The 21,478-nt window shown below is 35.1% G+C and overlaps 1 protein-coding gene across 13 annotated transcripts in view; it reads left to right on the top strand.

Annotated features, from left to right (window-relative positions):
• LOC115215814 (MAGUK p55 subfamily member 7) overlaps positions 1–21,478 on the top strand; it is a 930,620-nt gene that overhangs the window by 603,967 nt on the left and 305,175 nt on the right. For all 13 annotated transcript variants that reach the window (XM_036506006.1, XM_036506002.1, XM_036505998.1 and 10 more), the window contains one exon: positions 9,244–9,324. In XM_036506006.1, the coding sequence (XP_036361899.1) occupies positions 9,244–9,324 (81 nt within the window). The remainder of the gene's footprint in view (positions 1–9,243; positions 9,325–21,478) is intronic.

Raw genomic sequence — 21,478 nt, 5'->3', positions numbered from 1 at the left:
TGATTATTGATTTAGATTGATCTTGTAACCACATTATCTCCATCAAAAAAGGCATGGTTTTCATCTAATATGCCTTTCAAGTGATTTTTTTAATAGAGTATTCTTCTTGAGATTTACATCTTGGAAGTTTCCTATTTGGAGTTTTCTTGTAGTCGAGTATATTATAAATGTTTGGTGGTAATTGTGTAGTTGACTTCTAGTCTCTTGATTTTAAGAGTATGTGTTCAACATTGTATACTAGGTCCTTGACTACTGCCTGTTAAATTGGTTAACTGTAGATAGTATGAAATGTCCAGCCGAAATTAACAAAATTGTCAAAACAATTGTGCCAATGGGAACAGAGTACTGTTGTAGATGGTGATCATAGTTGAACGTATGCTGAAGGTCATAAATGGCTACAGTCAGATATGATTATCTAAGAACATTTGTAAAAACTATTTTTATTCTCATTAGTTTGAATTCAGGATATAGAGGAAGGAAACCAAATATTATAAGGCAATTAATCCGATGATTGTTGCTTCTGTCATTTCATCATCCTGCCTGATGATGACAATGACAATGTGGATGGCAACAGTGATAGCACCATGGATAAGGAAATGACAAAGCAGAACATAAAGATATTTCAGTAAATTTCCTCAGTTTTAAAAGACATGCCAATGTTAGGGAAACTCTTAATAGATATTTCATATAACTCAATCACCTTTTTTTAAACAGTATGGTTAGCAGACATTATTTTCTTTAATACAAGAAAATAATAGTTTTACTTATAATTAGAGCATTATTTGATTTAATTCATATAAATTAAACATTAAAAAATGGATAGACAGTTGTTAATGGCATCAAAACATATTGCTAACTCTTGTTTGTCTGGATTCCGTTTCTCTTCATTTATCATTAGATCCTATGCATCTAGTCTTGTCTGAGCACTAGATGTCTGTGACAATTATATACCATTTTGACAATTCTTATTCTCTCTCCTCCTTTCTTTCTCTCTCTCCGCATATCTACATACACACACACACATATACATACATGCATACATACAGACATATATATATATATATATATATAGGCACAAGTGTGGCTGTATGGTAAGAGACTTGCTTCCCAACCACATGGTGCCAGATTCAGTCCCACAGCATAGCACCTTGGGTAAGTGTCTTCTGCTGTAGTCTTGGGTCAACCAAAGCCTTGTCAGTGGAATAGGTTGACAGAAACTGAAAGAAGCCTGTCATATATATGTGTGTGTCTGTGTTTATCCCCTCACTACTGCTTGACAACTGGTGTTGGTGTGTTTACATCCCTGTAACTTAGCACTTCGATAAATTTGCTGCTAGAATAAGTAATAGGCTTTAAAAAAAATGTCATGAGGTTGATTTCTTTAACTAAGACCCTTCAAAGCAATGACGCAACAAGACCACAGTCAAATGACTGAAACAAGTAAAAATAAAAGATAATATATATATATATAGAGAGAGAGAGAGGGGGGAGGGAGAGATAGAAAGAGAGAGAGAGAGAAATGATTATAAAGTGGTAATAAGAACAAAAGAATGATACCAGAAAAAACAAAAGTTATGTAACGGACTTCATAGCTTACAACTATTTCTGCTATAAAATGTTGTTAACTGTTAGTTGAGTCCCTTTTTGTTCCTTTTACCACTCTATATTCTCTCTCTCTCTCTCTTTCTTTATGTATATGTGTGTGTCTATATACATTGTGTTTTGGACCATGTGTATATTGAGTTCTACACCAGGTTATTAGTCTTGCTATACCTAAGCAAAATATCAATATATATATATATACATACATAACACACACACATATATATGCACATACTTACACATACCACACACGTTCACACACAACTGTCCCTCAGTTTGCACAGTTTTGTTTTTTTCACTTTGGGCTTTTTCTTCTTTTTATTTAGGTATATCAGCCAAAATACCATGCATTTCCATATTGGTTTTTCATTTTCCTTTCATTTTTGCTTCCATTTTAATTGACTGAGAGTGAGCTAGACTATGCGCTACAGTAGTACCTGTCAGTTATTTTCTTATATTTTGTTAAATATTTTCAAGATTGAATAATAGTTTCAGATAGAAAACAAAAAAATGGAAATTACAATATTAAATTCACTTCAAAGTAGAAAAGGTTTGGTAAAAACTGCAAAACAATTACTGGAACCATTAAAGGAATCAAAGGAAATATGAGTGCTAATATAGGATCTCTCAATAAGATCAAAACACACATCGTACATAAATGCATGCTGGAAGACTATTTTGCCTACATTAGTTCTGAATGGCTTAAGCCAATGATATCAACTACATTACTTATTCCAGGCTTGTACTCATTTAATCGATTTCTTTTTGTCAAGTCATTTGTTATGGGACACAGTGACACCACATGAACAGCAAAATGCTTCTTACACTGATGCCAGCATGAGCATGAATACATGCATACACACACATGTGTGTGTACATGTATGTATGTATTATGTGTGTGTATGTGTATATGTATATACTTGTATTATATATGTATGTATACATATATATTATGTACATATGTATGTATATGTATGTATGTATGTATGGATGTAGGTATGTATTACAATCATATTTTTATCACTTGTCAATAAATAATTGTTCAAATTTTGCTGTTATTTTAGTGGATAAGATCAATAGAAATTGTAACTCCCTTCTTTTACACATTTTCACTAATTACAATGACTTGCAGAACCTTATCTAGCAGGTATACCAAAGGACAATTATGCATGTGTGTGTGTATAAATATATGTATATATATCTGTATATATATATATATACTCTCTCTTTACTCTTTTACTTGTTTCAGTCATTTGACTTTAGTCGAAGAAATCGACCCCAGGACTTGATTCTTTGTAAGCCTAGTATTTATTCTGTTGGTCTCTTTTGCCGAACTGCTAAGTTACGGGGACGTAAACACACCAGCATCAGTTGTGAAGCGATGTTGGGGGGGGAACAAACACAAACACACACACATATATAGATACATATACATATACATGACGGGCTTCTTTCAGTTTCCATCCACTAAATCCACTCACAAGGCTTTGGTCAACCTGAGGCTATTAGAAGACATTTACCCAAAGTACCACGCAGTGAGACTGAACTCGGAACCATGTGGTTTGTAAGCAAGCTACTTACCACACAGCCACTCCTGCGCCTATATATATACATATATATGTCACATATATATACATATATATTTAGGTACATATATATATGCATATAAAAGTACAGGGCATCTCTCAAAGACAATATTTCTCCAGCATTGACTACTTTTCCACGTCTGGCCTAACGGCCCTCCATGCTTGTTTACATTTGGTTTGTTGTATCCCTCCACTGCCCTGTTTTTGTTACCAACTTTGACCCTCCACAAATCCCAAATTTTATTTTTGTTCACAAAAGCAACTGACTTTCGAAGCCTCATATTGTCGTTAATTGCTCAAAATGAGGAGTAGATGGACAACCGACGACTGATGTTACTTGTCTTGTTTTCTAGTTGTTTCTCTCATTGTTCCCATACCCAAGTTTATATTCATATTTCATGTTGGTTACGTTTTGTGACATCCTGTACCCATGTATGCATATATATATATATATATGTATGTATGTATGTATGTATGTACATATATGTATGTATACACTTTATTTATATTATTATATGATTGAACACCACGCATTCCTTTCCGAGTAAGTTTATCTATATATATATATATATGTGTGTATATATATATATATAATACTGGAGTCGATAAAATCAAAGACAAAGTGTGCACTAAAAATTAACCATTATTTCAGGTATTACATCACTTATAATTCATGCTATATGGAGAGAAAGAGAAATTTTGACTTTTTTAAATGATACAATTTTAGACACTAAAAGTTTAAAACAACCTAATGCAATTATTGATAGTATCAATGGAACATGAAAATGAAAATCACATTATTTAAAACATTAAAATTCATAAAAATGAGAAGTGTTCATTAAAGATCAAGAATAGTAAAATCAGGACACTAGTTCTCAGTCAGGTATCTGAAATTTTTGAAAACAGAATCACATCCAGAAAGCATTGCATCTATGTTTGATGATCACATAATCTGGAATTTCTTACCATTTTTTTAACTACACATATAATCATACAATTAACTCAGTTTACCAGATTTATTTTACTACATATTTATTTCCGTATTGGATTAAAATTCTTTCTTACTTTTGATGACTATCTTCATCACTCCTCTAGTATGCTGAAAAGCCCATAACTGATCCAAATTTTTGGGACTTACAGAAGATTAGCAGCCCCAAACCAGGACATTGCTCCTATCATGCTTAAGTTTATGATGAAAAATAAACACAAAATCATCTCTATACTCTTGTTTTAAAGTGAAACGGCACCACTGACATATTAAGGAAAAAAAACAACCATACCATTGTCATCAAATATCTGTCAGAGCCAAATAAATTTAATTGCTACTCATTCCACAAGATTTTTGACAAACCATCCAGTTCTTATGCTCCTGAGAAAATTGAATGCAAGCATGTTGATTTTTCCGAGACCTGTACTATTTTTTCCATGCAACACAACCTACAGACCCAGACATGTTAGGCTGTGGCACCCATATGCTTGTGATTGTCAAATATCATTCAAAATATAGACAGTGAATGAATTGGTCCACATCAGGTGCAGATTGCATCAAATAACCTGCTAGAGGAGGCGTCCTCCTGGGGTTAAAAATAGCAGTAACATTAGTTTCTATGGAACAGCCATGTTTAAGTGGCAATAAACGTTACTTCTGAGTATAGTTATTGCATTCATCTCTTATAAAGATTTTCTTCACTAGCTAATTTGCTTGAATTGGTCCATCCTTTCAGTAATTTTCTCACTGTCCTGATCAAGGACTGTTAGAATAGACACCAATTTCATTGACAATACTCACAGCATGATGAGCTGTAGTTACAAAGAATCCAGCTTCAGCAGCCATGGCTAAGAATCCTTTTCAGCTTATACTGTTAAACAATTCTCAATCGTACTTCTGATAATAAATTTTTCATCTACCCTTCACAACAAATCTTAGGGTCCATATCAAATAGTTATTAATAGTTTTCTTTGCTTACAGACAATATAATATCAGGTATTAAAGTTAAAATACATTTTTTTTAATGTTCTTGAATTAAGCTACCCCATTATTGTTCCACTTTTCTTCAACATGCCCCTGGGTCTTTCCACTGCCCCCAAAAGGGGCAGTGCCACCCACTTTGTGAACCACTGATTTAAAACAACAAACAAATTCTCTTTTCATAGTTTCAATTGTAAATAAATTAATGGAAATAATTGATACCTAATCACTAATATATTCTCTGTGTGCGCGTGCGCGTACACTTTTGTTAGGATCTAAGAATTCTATCTACAAGGAAACAGGATATTCAAACTGACAAGTAAATTCAAGCAAATCACAATTTGGGAGAGAAACTGACAGGAAGCCAAACCACTATTATAAAGAAGACAGAATAACCACACCAATTGGATAAAAGGAAACCGAGATGAGAAATAACATCTAGATATAATAACTATTTCATTCAAACTGAAATTAGTAACTATCTACTTTCACTGAATGCTTTGAGGATATTTTCTTATTTTTTTCCCAGTGTTTTGTCACATTTTATTTTATCATTTGACATGTGGAATCTTGCAAGTATTGAAAGCTAATAGAAGATTAAAGAAAAAGTATACTGTACAAGCCTTCAGCACCCAAATGTTATCTGTACATTTGCAACAGGCCAAAATGTATCTGGTGTATGTCATTTGACATTTCTTATTTGGTGACTATATTGTAACTTTGGTTCTACAATTATATAATACTATCTTTTCTAAGACAACCATAAATAAAAATGCCTTAAACAACTGTACTGCTTGATCAGAATGCAAAACCAGGAAATGAAACCTGTTTACTTAAGAAGTTGGTTATGTGACAATTAACAACAACAATAATAATTTGCTGTGCCAAAAACAAAGCTAACTTATTAGAAAGAATGTAGTAGTATTACTTAATCCTAGTATTTTATAGAAAGTAATCAATCTAGAAGTGACGAAAGCAATATATACCAGTGTGGTTTATTTCAAATCAGAAAGTAGAAATAACAACTACCAGTCAATAAGAATGATGGTGATGATATTTTTAGTTTTTTTTTTTTTACACTCAGATATCTTTTTTTTAATTACATACCTGTTACCATCTTTAGATGCAAAATCTTATTGTCCCTTCATGTTTCTGGTTGAGACTTAGATGTTGCTTGTATAAAGAAAAGGCAAAGTGTAATAATAATAATAATAATAATAATAATAATGATTTCAAATTTTTGCCACAAGGGCAGCTTGGGGGAGGGAATTAACTTGATTACATCGACCCCAGTGAATAACTGGTACTTATTTAATCGACCCTGAAAGGATGAAAGGCAAAGTGGACTTCAGCGGAATTTGAACTCAGAACATAGCAATAGATGAAATACTGCTAAGCATTTCGCCCAGCATACTAAAGATTCTGCCAGCTCGTAACCTTTTGATAATGATAATAATAATAATGATGATTTCAAATTTTGACACAAGGCCAGCAATTTCGGTGGAGGGGCTAAGTCGATTGCATTGACCCCCCCCCCCCCAGTACTCAACTGGTACCTATTTTATTGACCCCAAAAGGATGAAAGGCAAAGTTGACCACGGCAGACTTTGAACTCAGAACATGATGATGGACGAAATACCGCTAAGCATTTTTCCCAGCATGCTTATGATTCTGCCAGCTTGTTACCTTAATAATAATAATGATGATGATGATAGACAATACAAAGAATGCGATGTAATTGCAATAGATATTTTAGTGGTTTGAACAATATTTTGACAGCTATTCTATTCTATTGATGGTGGACGATATTGACTCCTTACTTGTTTTTTTAAAATGCACCAGAAATATTCAATAATATTGAGATTTTGGGACTGTGGTGACCAGAAAAGATGTTCGAATTCACTAGAAAGTTCCTTGTGCCATTCAGTAACAACTTTAGCTGTTTGAATTGGTGCATTATCATCCTGAAAGATTGAATTTCCCTCAGGAAACAGTTCCACCATAGGATGAATTTGATCAGATAAAATGCTTAAATAGTCTTGACTATTAATTCTGCCATGAAGGGAAACCATTAGGCCGGAGAATTTCCAAGATATAGCCCCCAAGATCATCACAGATCCTCCTCCATGTTTAACAGTTAGAAGAAGGCAGTCTGGGTCAAATGCTTCTTTTGGCTGTCTCCACACGTATACACATTTAAGGTAAAGGATGACTTGTCTGAGAGTGTAACATTATTCCACTGTTCTAGGGACCAATTCTGTAGGTTTTTACTCCAATCTACACACTTTGCAATGTTTGCTTTTGAAAGTAGTGGTTTTCTGATTGCAACCCTCCCAAGAAATCCGGCTTTGTGCAGCTTTGTGGAAACTGGGTTCTGCAGTAATTTTGGGAGCTGTACTTTTGTGATCCTATCTAACAATTCATGTAAAAGTTTCAACTGCCCCTATCTGAAAGTTTCAGTTTTCTTCTGGAATTTTGTTTCAACAAGGAGGTTTTTCCCTCTTTCTCAAATGCTGTCATTACTTTTGAGACAGTACTTCTTGATATACCAAACATTTCAGCTATTTTCATTACACTAGTGCCTACCAAATTAGCACCAACAATTTGACTTCTTTGAAAGTCCAATAGATCTGTCATTTTAATGAATTTTAATTATCTTTTTCTGATGATATCTGAAAAGAAACAGCAATTTTAGCAAAACATATTAAGCAACACTAATGATAAATCAAAAAACCTAAAAGTAAACAAACTTTTGACAGTTTTATAGATATTTCAAAATTATGGTGCTATGATGCTAGGTATTTCCATTATTTTGTCCAAGCCCTGTATATATATATATATATGTCATACCCTCAGGCTGACCAAAGCCTTGTGAGTGGATTTTGTTCACAGAAACTAAAAGAAGACTGTCGTATATATGTGTATATTTGTGTGTGTGTCTGTGTTTGTAACCCCACCATTGCTTGACAACTGATGTTGCTATGTTTACATTCCCATAACTTAGCAGTTTGGCAAAATACACTGATAGAATAAGTACTAGGATTACAAAAAATAAATCTTGTAGTGGATTTGTTCAACCAAAGACGGTGCTCCGTCATGGCCACAGTCATATGACTGAAACAAGTAAAACAATAAAAAAAACTATGCCACTTTAATCGCGATTAAGGCCGGGCATGCTGGAAGGCTGCACCAGGCTCCAATCTGATCTGGCATAGTTTCTACAGCCAGCCTCTCAGCGTGTGTAGTGGGTGCTTTTTACATGCCACTGACACAGGATCCAGTTAGGTGGCATTGGCATCGGCCATGTTTGGATGATGCTTTTTATGTGCCACTGGCACAGGAGCCAGTTGGGACCAGGAGGCTGGCATTGACCACATGCAGATGGTGCTTTTTACATGCCACTGGCAGAAGGATCCACTCAGGTGGCACTGGCATCAACCCATGCATGAATGGTGCTTATTGTGTGCCACCAGCACAGGAGTCAATTAGGCAGCACTGGCATCGCCCACAACTTCAGTTTCCATTTTGATTTTGATTTTGATTTTACTTGACTCAATACGTCTTCTCAAGCAGGGAGTGTCACCTGATGATTCAAAGGTACTTTTAAATGGGCTGGTTATGTGACACTGGTTTAGGGTACGGCTGTGATCTCACTTTGCATGCCAGGTCTTCTCAATCACAGCATACTCCAGAGATCTCGGTCTCTTGTCATTGCCTCTATGAGGCCCAACATTCAAAGGTCGTGCTTCCTGGGTCTCCCTCTTCCATGGGTTCCTTCCAGTGTTAAGGAGTGACACTTCTTCACACAGCTCTCCTATGTATATACACATATATATACACACATATATATACACACATATATATATATAATGTGTCTATATATATATATATATATATATATGTGTGTGTGTGTGTGTTTATGTATTTATATATATAAACCAATTCCTCTGCTCCCATTTCTGATTCCTTAGAATTCTATTCCAAATTCTATTGCTCTGTTTCCCCTGTGCCATATTTTTATTCATTTTCAGAAATTCCTTTCTTTCCTAGTTGACCAATTTAAATATTTTGTTATTACTATTGCAGGTATACAATACACTTCGCAAGCACAAACACAAACTCCATGTGGACGAATTACGAGAGATCATGGCTAAGCCACATTTCCAGGTAAGTCACATTTACTTTATTTGTTTTGTAGCTGAAACTTTCAAAGTGATGTAGAATTCTAAATAATCAAATGGAATTTATTGCACTTTTTATTAAATAATTATATTTTCCTCAGCCCAGTAATTCCAGTGACATTCCTTATCATACTGTAATCTATTAGAAAGATGAAAGAAGCTCAACACCCATTTGATAAACCTATAAATTTACTACAATTTCGTTTGAAATATAGTCTGTCTAACAGTTTTACATAAATTATAGTTGTCTCAGTTAGTTATTATAATTCAGGTCATAACTTTTATTGTCATTGTTCTTATTTTTCCTTTGGTGATAAAAACAAAAAAATATAGCATTTTTGTTAAGTTTACTTCAACCATCATAAAATAGTGCTAAGACAGTGTTCAAATTGTTTACTTCAAAGTGTACAAAGGCTAAGTGACTTCAGAAGATGTGGAAAGTGGTATTTTTAGACTACTCCTTTTTGACTGAGTAAATGAAACAATTTATTTTTTTTGTTTCATATATATCTGTGTGTGTGTGTGTGTGTGTGTGTGGTGTGTGTGTGTGTGCGCGCGCGCGTGTGTGTATAAAGATTACATGGCTCAGTGGTCAGAGCATTGGGCTTACAGTCATGTGGTAGTGAGTTCGATTCCCAGACCAGGCTGTGTGTTGTGTTCTTGAGCAAGACACTTTATTTCATATTCCTCCAGTTCACTCAGATGTAGAAATGAGTGGCAATGTCACTGGTACCAAGCTATATCAGTCTTTGCCTTTCCTTTGGATAATGTTGGTGGTGTGGAGAGGGGAGGCTGGTTTGCATAAACAACCTTGCCTGGACTTGTGCCTTGGGGAGTAACATTCTAGGTGTATTCCCATGGTCATTCACAATTTTTACGCTTTTATACACATACATGTATATATGTTAGATTACTAGAATCAGTTGAACTTTTGGCAAGATGCTTTGAAGTATTTAGTTAGAACTTAAATCACCAGAACTGTCTTTACTTTTCACAGTTCATAGCTAATGGTTAAGGTGTTAAGTCATGGTAAATCATGTGTTCAGTTCCTTGACTGGGCAGTGTATTTTGTCCTTAAGCAAAGCACTGTATTTCACATTGCTTCAACCCACTTACTGAAACCTGGGTACCAATAGCAGCTGTAGATTTAACTCTGCAATAGACTAGTGACCCATTCATGAAGACAGGGGAGAATATTGTACTTTCATTTACTTAAATGCCACAGAAACCAGTATAAGTTTCTGCCTAATAAAGTTGTATGCTCATAACTAAACTAGCTGCATCATCTAATTTGATTATTTACTATTCTCATACATTATCTTGATGTATCATTGTATGTCTCAAGTTAAAGTTTTAGCTGTTTGTTAAATTTGCTTACCTAAGAGAAAAAGGAGCTGCTTTTTTTCTCTCTTTCTGACGCTAGAAACATCATTATCTTCTCCATAGTATCCAGACTCACAAATTTCTATCTACAGTTTTTGATTATGCAAACCATTTCCAGATTCTTCACACTCCAGCCTATTATATATTTCCACAGCAAAAAAATTAAGCCAGTTACAGCTGTTGTTTGCATCTAGTAAGGTACAATTTCTTATGCAATTGTTAATGTGTGTTGTCTTTTACTTAACTGATAACTGGTTGTTTGATGGTGATAGGGAAGGTATATGCTTATAAAAGGATTTACATCAGCAGTAAGCTGAATTTTTCCAACAATTCATATCCAAATTTGTGAATGTATAAAAGTTATTAAACTCTTTACAGACACAGATAATAAGATGTAAAAAAAATATGCTTATGTCTGTAGTCATCTGTTTGTGCATGAGTGCGTTTATTTTCAGAACCAAGAAGACTGGAAGCATTATATACAAGTGTTGTTGAGAATTTATGAAAAAGATAGACAAACATATTTTAATTAAATACTGTCAAAGTTCTTTGTTTTTTTTTCCCTCAAAACAAATAAAACAATAAACAGCAATTCATTTATCAAATAACAAACAAAACATAGATGTTGTTGAAAGCAAGCAAAGGCCACACTAGTTTATTTATGTGTACATTCTCTAGAAAATTAAAATGATTTGGAATTAGCGCTACCAATATTTGAGAAATATCATACCAATTCTTCCCCATATATATATATATATATATATATATATATCATCATCATCATCATCATCATCATTGACATTATTGATGTCATCATCATCATCATTTTAATGTCTACTTTTTCAATGCTTGTATGAATCAGCCAAAATTCACTGAAGCATATTTTCTTACCTCTCATCAGTTTTCACCTGCTTCTTTCCTTCTAATTAATTTCTGTTACCTTCATAATCTGGTTTACTCTCTCTAACATGTCTCTTTTGCTTTGGTAGCAGTTGATTACAATGTTGCTTTGCCAATCATTGGCTGTGACACCTTTCTATACTACCTGATTTACTATACAAGTGTCCAGCCGATATACCACTCTGCCAGATATTTCAAACAATGCAGCTGTGACCCTTAACAGACCAGGTCCCTTCCTTACCTTCATAACCCTAATCACTTTATCTACCTCACTGCTCTTGTGGCTGATCCCTCTTTTAAGTTAATAGAATCTTTCTTTAATGTATTCTCTTAATTTAACAGTTTCGTGTAATAGCACTTCTATGCCTCTTTCTTTTCATTGTCTGTAAGAACAAAAGTGCCATCATCTTACGACTTCCCCAAGCAACATCTTGATTTTTCTCTTACACACAGCTTTGCAATCCAAGATATCCTATGCTTCTGATCTTTACATCTTAGGACATTGACAAACTTCCTACTTTGGCCTTCTCTTTTTACTAGATATACCTGATATCTCACTTCTCTTCTTGAAGCTGTTATGGTTATACCCACTGAGCTAGTCCACCATCATGTTGCTTTTTGTTCTGCTGAAACCTTGCCCCAACCACAGGTTAGGTCTATTTCCCTCAGAAGGTTATCCTATACAAATTCTCAGTTGCCCTCTACATAATTATTGCTATCTCCTTTTCTATTATGTCATATGCACCAGTTAATTGTCTTTAAACCTGTTGCTAGTTGTTTACTCTTTCAATTTCTATTTCCTCTTCTAGATTGTCTTAAGTGTTTGTTTCTACCTGGCAATTACTCAGAAATCGCTGACCATTATTCTATGTTGGATAGTATATTCACTTCACTAGGGGTAGAGTTAGCATTCACATCCCAATGTTTGTCTCTTTTTCTAGTGAGAATGAAACCTATCTATCTTTCGTGTTCACCCAAACACAATCAGTAGGTGGTAAGTAGGTTAGCCAGTTTCTTGAAGCTGGTATTGTAGATGGTCAGATCATTTGAATCTCAGTACTTCAGGAGAATTTATCCTTCCTTATTTCATATACCATAGTTATAGGCATCCATAAATGCCAGTAAAGCCCTCATAATGTTTCCATTATGTCTATTAAAGTCAACAACTACAAAGATAAAGTCACTATTAGTCATTATGGAGAAGGTCTGCCAAAGAGTCTCATAAAAGTTGTCTTTCTCTTTATCTGCTAGACATAACAGAGACAAATATAGCTGTTGTGTTGTTGACAACTAGTAATATTATTGCATTACTCCCTATCTGCATCAGTTACTTATCTATCTATGTCTTTGTTAATAACATGCCTGTCCCATTTACTCCATCACTTGTATCTAACAATGTTCCTTGTCAGTGAGTTGTCTGGCAGAGGCTCCTTTCCATTTTACATCTTACATACAAAACATCGCCTTACCTATGTTCCAGCTTCTGTGCAAACTTATCGTCCCAACTTTTCGTTCTACTGATATTAATGGAAGCTGTCCTAACATCGATAACCTGATAGATAGAGGGAGGTGTATTCTGAAGATGGATCCCCTAGTTTCTGACTGTCTTCTACACCTCGCAGAAAATGATAGAGTTCATACAATTGCTTGGAAGCACTCATGTATGGATAGATGCTATTTTTAGTTAATCTGCTATTGCTCTTCACTTCCCAATGAATTCATAATGAACCAATTATCGTTATATTTGGGGATGGTCATATTTTTGCTAATTAACCACATGCATTTGGTTTTCACTTGGTTTTCACTTTAGCTTTATTATTAGTTATAATAATTATTAATAGAACTGAAGTGAAAACCAAGTAAATAGTGTGTGTGGTTAATTGGCAAAAAAATGGCCATCCTCAAATATAACGATATTTGTTTCAATGCACAATTTCACATCAGGAATCTTGCAAAACAAATACAAGAACCAATTATCATTATGATTTTAGAAAGATTATTCAAAATTTGAAACACTTTTTATATCTTAGTGTTAGAAACAATTATTAATAATATTAGTATTGTTATTATTAAACATAACAGTCCTATTTGCATGTGCTGTAAATTCATCTCATGTGAGGTGATGTCAGCATCAACATAAGAAAATTAACATAAGCATGTATATAGTAGCCTGTATTGAGCTAAGCCTAATTCGAGACTGAGGTACAATTGTAATGAACATGAGAAGGGAGGTCAAGGATTCTAAGGGTGATTTTCCCACTACGGTGACATAGTGGCTAGAACCTCTGAGAGGTCAGGGGAGCAAAATGTGTAAGTCATTTCTGAAAACATGGTGAAAGGGCGGGGGATCAGGGACCGAGAAGAATATGCATTTTATATTTCCATCCTACAGTGGTTTCTTTTAAATAACATTTCTTTTATATTAAAATTATAAATTTACAGGAGAGGTTTGTGAGAGAGAAGTTTATGTGGAAGCATATGTATGTGTGTGTATATATATAATATATATATATATATATATAATATTAATATAATATTTTACTATAAAATTGGATTTAATCCTAACTCTGATTTTTTCCCTGTAAATTTGGATTTATTCCCTAATATTTATTATTATATATATATATATATATATATATATATATATATATATATAAACACACACACATATATATATATATATATACACACACACACACATATATATATATATATATATATATATATTATATATATATATATATATATATATATATATATATATATATGTGGAGGCGCAATGGCCCAGTGGTTAGGGCAGCAGAATCGTGGTCATAGGATCGCGGTTTCGATTCCCAGACCGAGCGTTGTGAGTGTTTATTGGGCGAAAACACCTAAAGCTCCACGAGGCTCCGGCAGGGGATGGTGGTGATCCCTGCTGTACCCTTTCACCACAACTTTCTCTCACTCTTACTTCCTGTTTCTGTTGTACCTGTATTTCAAGGGGCCGGCCTTGTCACTCTGTGTCACGCTGAATATCCCCGAGAACTATGTTAAGGGTACACGTGTCTGTGGAGTGCTCAGCCAATTACACGTTAATTTCACGAGCAGGCTGTTCCGTTAATTCGGATCAACCAGAACCCTCATCGTCGTAATCAACGGAGTGCTTCCATATATATATATATATATATACACACACACACACACATACACACAAATATATCTATACATATACACACACACATGCACATATATATATATATGTATATTTCATTGTGCCTGAGTGAGTCATACTGTCTTTAATATCTAACACCAGTTCAATTTCTGCTCATTATTTCGGGGAAGACACACAAAAAAGAAAATAATAATAAATGAGTGGAAATTGAATCAGTGAGTGTGTTTTATATCAAAGCAGTATGACTCTCCCCATGCTCAACAAAATTTGTATCAACACATGAATTCACATAAAGAATCTCGCAAACCAGATGTGTGTGTGTGTGTGTGTGTGTGCATGTCATCATCATCATCGTTTAATGTCCATTTTCCATGCTGGCATGGGTTGGACTGTTTGACTGGGGACTTGCAAGCCAGGAAGCCACACCAGGCTCCAATCTAATCCGGCAGTGTTTCTACAGCTGGATGCCCTTCCTAACACCAACCACTCTGAGAGTGTAGTGTGGGTGCTTTTTACATGCCACTGCCATGGGAGCCAGTCAGCAGCACTGGCATTGGTCACATTCGGATGGTGCTTTTTACTTGCTACCGGCACAGGAGTCAGTCAGAGCGAGGAGGCTGGCATTGACCATGTTCGGATGATGCTTTTTATGTGCCACCGGCATGGAGAGCCATCAGGTGGAACTGGCAATGACCCATGTATGAATGGTGCTTATTGCATGCCACCAGCACAGGAGCCAGTCAGGCGGTACTGGCATTGGTCACAACTACAATTCCATTTCATTATAATTTGATTTGATTTTGATTTCACTTGACTCAATCAGTCTCCTCAAGCACAGAATGTCACCCGACGATTCAAAGGTACTTTTTAAATGGGCTGGCAATGTGACACTCGTGTAGGCTACGGCTGTGATCTCACTTTATTTGCCAAGTCTTCTCATTCACAGCATATCTCCAGAGGTCGCGGTCTTTCGTCATTGCCTCTGTGAGGCCCAACATCAAAGGTCATGCTTCACCGCCTCATCCCATGTCTTCATGCGTCTCCCTCTACCCTGGATTCTTCCATTGTTAGGGAGTGACACTTCTTCACACAGCTCTCCTCATCCCTACACAGCACATGACTATACCAGCGCAGTCGTCTCTCTTGCACACCACATCTGAAGCTTCTTATGTCCAACATTTCTCTCAGGTGCTTATACTCTGCAGTGTGCACACCCTGACATTACACATCCAGTGGATCATACTAACTGTGTAGCATGGCAGTTTGCACACATGCATCATACAATGTACCTTTCACTCTGATCGAGAGGCCCTTTGCCACCAGCAGAGGTAGGAGTTTTCTGAACTTTGCCCAAGCTATTCTTATTCTAGTGGCAACACTCTCCAAGTATCCACTTCCACTACAGACTTGGTCACGTAGGTAGCGGAAGCTACCAACTATTTCTAGTTTCTCCCCCTGGTATGTGATGGAATATGTATGTATGTACGTACTTATTTACATACACATTAAAATCTAGATGCTAACATGCAGAATCATAGTGTGTTCACGTGTGTGTGTTTATGTACATGTATGTGTATGTATTCATGTATGTATGTGAGTATGTGTTATGCAATTATATTGTTACTGCTAAATATCTATATAAGCATGGATGCATATCTATTCAATGATGTAGCAAGAGATTGTGAAAAATTAATATAAACACCACTTTGTGTTAGCTGGTTTGTCAGACTTTTATTAATTTAGTTAAATAATATCTCTCCTATGCTATTTAGTATTACATGTAAGAATATTTGTAGAGTACTGTTGATTAAAAATGTTTAATATATATATCTAAGTTTGGTATAATTAATACCTCATATTACATGGTCTGATAAACAAATATCTACTAAAACCTTTTTAATATATTTGGTTATATTGATTCAAATTATATGAATTAAAACAAAATAACTTTAAAAAAATATATTTATATATTTTCATTATATATATGTGAATGCAAAATATGTATGTGTGGTTATTTTTGTGTGTGTGTATATAGATAGATAGATAGATAGATAGATAGATAGATAGATAAATAGATAGATAGATAGATATTTTCATCCATGTGTTCATGTATGCATGCATACAGTGGTTGTGTTGTAAGAAGCTTGCTTCCCAACTGCAAGGTTCTGGGTTCAGTCCTACTGCATGGCACCTTGGGCAAGTGTCTTCTGCTATAGCCCCAGGCCGACAAAAGCCTTGTGAGTGAATTTGGTAGAGAGAAACTGAAAGAAGACCATCCTATATATATATATATGTGTGTGTGTGTAAAACTTACTTGGAAATGGATGCATGGCATTCAATCATATGATAATATAAATATATATATATATATGCATATATACATACATGTACATACTTACATATATATGTATATACAAATGCATATATGGGTACAGGATGTCAAAAGACATAAACAACACGAAAAATAAGAACATGAAAAACAGAAACATAGAAAATGAACTTTTTTTGTGAACAATGAAAGAAGCAAATAAAAAAACAAGACAGGCAACATAAAGGACAATCCCTTCATCAGTTGTCCACTGTTTTATCTACTCCACATTTCCTGTGTTTGTCCCCCTATCACCACTTGACAACAGTTCAGCAAAAGAAACCGATCGAATAAGTACCAGGCTTATAAAATAAGTACTGGGGTACTTTCAACTAAAAAAAATAATTTCAAAGTGGTGCCCTAGCATGCCTGCAGTCTAATGACTGAAATAGGTAAAAGATAAAAGACCAAAGATGAAAGATGTATAGATGTGTATATATATATGTAAACATACTTGAAAAAGATAATTTGGCCTTTTCTAAGTCAGTTCTAAAATCAAATCATGATCAGCCAAATTTAAGTAGTTTTTGTGTTTCATACACACCCATATACATATAAGTGCTGGTGTGGTTATATGGTTAAGAAGCTGGCTTTTCACCCACATGAGTTTGAGTTCACTCCCATTATGTAGTACTTTGGGCAACTGTCTTTCCTTATAGATTGAGGCCAAATCTTGTGAGTGAGCTTGGTACATAGAAACCATGTTAAATCCATTTTGTGTGTGTGTGTGTGTGTGTTGGGGAGTGTACATGTTTGTATTTCTTCGTCTTGGAAATCATGTCAATATCATACAAGTAGTTTAAGGTGACAGGTTGGCAGAATCATTAGCACAGCGAGCAAAATGCTTAGCAGTATTTTGTCCATCTTTACGTTCTTTAAAGTAGTGTTGTAGTGTTATCACACTACCTTCCATGAAACATGTCCAACTAAGAAAAAAAATTACCTTGCTTGGAAACAAGTGACATTTGATGGCAGTAAGGACTGTAGAAAATCCACCTCAATGAATTCTGTCTGGATACTATTCCTAATACCAACCACTTTACAGAGTGTAATGGAAGCACCAGCCCATGTGAGATCAACTTACAGCATGCGAGACTACGGTGGTAAAGTAGCCCCCTATAACTAAAGTAGGAAACAAGAGAGAGTGAGTGTGTGTGAGGGGAGAAGGTGCAATGAGGGAGAGGAAATTAAATAAGTAGAATATATCTGTAGTTATAAGAGGATTGTTGTTGAGAGGGTAAAAGAGTAGACATCATTGAAGGAAGGAGTAGTGTTAGGGGTCTGTCAATTCTTTTTTTCTTCAATTAGATTATTATACTACAAAGTTTTCATTTAAATATATGCACTTCAAAGTAGATGACAAACACTGTTAGAAATGAAATATACAGTTTGTAAAGTAATATAGTTGGTGGATATAATTTCTTAAATTCCATATATTTTATTAATCTCTATACCTTCCATATCAGGATAGTCAGTTTATGTAAATCAAATTATCTTTGGTTTTTTTCCAATAAACTCACATAACCTGAAAGGTGTTGTATTGAAATACATGCATGTTGATCAATCTGAATGAACGAAGCAATTCTATTTTGAATATCAGTGATTTATTTGAGCTGTGCCAGCTATCCAGCTATCCTAATGCCATAAAATTATCAATGAGAAAAAATATATATATGTGAGATGGTGTCTGTATATGAGTATATATACATTTGTACATACATGTGTGAGTGTGTGTGTATGTTTATATCACATTACTTATATATGTATATATATATATATATATATATATGCATTATATACATACATAAATATATGTGTGTAACCTATCAATATCACATACTTTCGTTGTTTAAACAGCAGAAGTTGTGGTTTAAATAATGCATATACGTTAAGTAGACAGTATTGATAGGTTTACATGATAGACCTATTCCTAGTGCATAAATTGAAATACTATGTGCATGTGTGTTTGTGTGTGTGTGTGTGTGTGTGTATAGATATAGCCCATTCTGTGTCTGTGTATATATACATATATATCATGTGAAGATGATAGTATTTGTTAAACTTATTCTTTTTTTTTTTCAATCAATCAATCGATTGATTGAGTAAAGGGGACCCTGAATGCACCTATGATGTATATCAGAAGCAGTTGAAAGTCTAAGACGCACCAATAAGGAAATATGTAAAGTCCATTATGTATACCTTTTCTTGTATGTCACTTTGTGAAGAATACCATATTAACCGGTGAATGCAACCATGGATTTACAAGGTCAACTAGTAAGGAACTTCAACCCCAGATCTTGCCTGGAGTTCTACACCAATCTGAAAACTTTTTGTTGGCCTGGTGTATTTGTATTAACTGAGAGCTTGAGAAGTATTTTGCGTAGATTAATAATCTCTTATTAATAACTCATAACAACAGGCATTGGCTGTGTGTTAAGAAGTTTGTTTCCCAACCACATGGTTCTGGATTCAGTCCTACAGCATGGCAACTTGGACAGGTGTCTTCTACTATAGCCTCAGGTCGACAAAAGCCTTGTGAGCAGATTCGGTAGACTGAAATTGAAAGAGGCCAGTCGTGTATATATATATATATATATATATATATATATATATATATATATATATATATATATATATATATATATATATAATATATATATATATATATATATGTATATATATATATATATTATATATATATATATATATATATAGTATATATATATATATATATATATGTATATATATGTATATATATGTATATATGTATATATATATATATATATGTAAGTGAGTCCAACCCACTTATGCATGCCTTTCCTCCCTTGGACACACAAAGACCTGTTGAGGCAAGCGAAGTCGATATCGAACCTCATCCAACGACAGGCACCTATGCCTACCCCACTTTGCTTGCGAAGACCTGTTGGGGCAAGTGAAATCGAAATCAGAATCGAAATTGAACCAATCCTATGACTGGCACCTGGCAGATGCCAGGACCCCTGGACTGGAGACACGTAAAAAGCACTATCCGAATCGTGGCCGATGCCAGTGCCGCCTCGACTGGCTTCCGTGTCGGTGGCACATAAAAAGCACCATCCGAATCGTGGCCAAAGCCAGTGCCGCCTCGACTGGCTTCCGTGCAGGTGGCACGTAAAATGCACCAATGCGACCATGGCCGATGCCAGCCTCGCCTGGCTCCAGTGCAGGTGGCATGTAAAAAGCACCCACTACACTCGCGAAGTGGTTGGCGTTAGGAAGGGCATCCAGCTGTAGAAACATTGCCAGATAAGACTGGAGCCTGGTGCAGCCTTCTGGCTTCCCAGATCCCCGGTCGAACCGTCCAACCCATGCTAGCATGGAGAACAGACGTTAAACGATGATGATGATGATGATGATGATGATGTATGTATTTATGTATGTATGTATGTCTTTATGTCTGTATTAGTCCCCCACCACTGCTTCATAACCGGTGTTGGTGTGTTATGTCCTCATAACTTTGCAGTTCAGGAAAAAGAGACTCATAGAATAAGTACTAGGCTTTAAAAAAATAAGTTGTAGGGTCAATTTATTCAGTGCTCCAGCATGGCTGCAGTCAAATGACTGAAACAAGTAAAAGATAAAATATATATATATCATCATCATCATTTAATGCCCATCTTCCATGCATCCACTAATCATATATATACATACATATATATATATATATGAGGAGCTTTGAAAAGTAACATCATATTTTTAAGCAAGTAGTCTGACCATCTATCACAAATATTCCACAAGCCAATAAAAGGTATCCTTGCATTCAACCAATCAGCATAGAGCTAATGACCAAACATTAATGTGGACACTCATTAACACGAACACACATTATTTGTACTTAATCTCTGTCTGGTAGACAATGGAAAACAAGGACTTTATTAAGCTGCATATTTGGCATTGCATGCTTTACAAAATTTGTGTGGGCAACAATGCAACACTTGCAAGAGAAACCTTATGTATTGTATATCCTGAAGGTGTGAGTATTTGGAAATGCCCAAGGTCATTTAACAAATACTTAAACAGTAATTTCAATGTACGTGGTCTGATCAATAAGTATCCGGATTGTTGCTATAGTAACGAAGCTGAAGCACACAGAGTAAAGCTGCTTAGCACATATTGACCTTGATCTCTGTTGTTAACATTCTAGCTTACTTCCCTTGTTTACAGCAGTGCTTGGAAGGAACATATGTAGTGTGTGATCATTGCATTGACCATGACAGAGAACCATCATCAAATTTTGCCAAAAGCTTGGTGATACCTGCTCAGAGGCCTACACAAAGTTTTCAAAAAGTTTTTCAT

The sequence above is a fragment of the Octopus sinensis genome, linkage group LG9, assembly GCF_006345805.1.
Source record: "Octopus sinensis linkage group LG9, ASM634580v1, whole genome shotgun sequence".
NCBI classification, from domain to species: Eukaryota; Metazoa; Mollusca; class Cephalopoda; order Octopoda; family Octopodidae; genus Octopus; species Octopus sinensis.
Note: the sequence above shows the minus strand (reverse complement) of the source record. Positions and strands in the feature narration are given on the sequence as shown.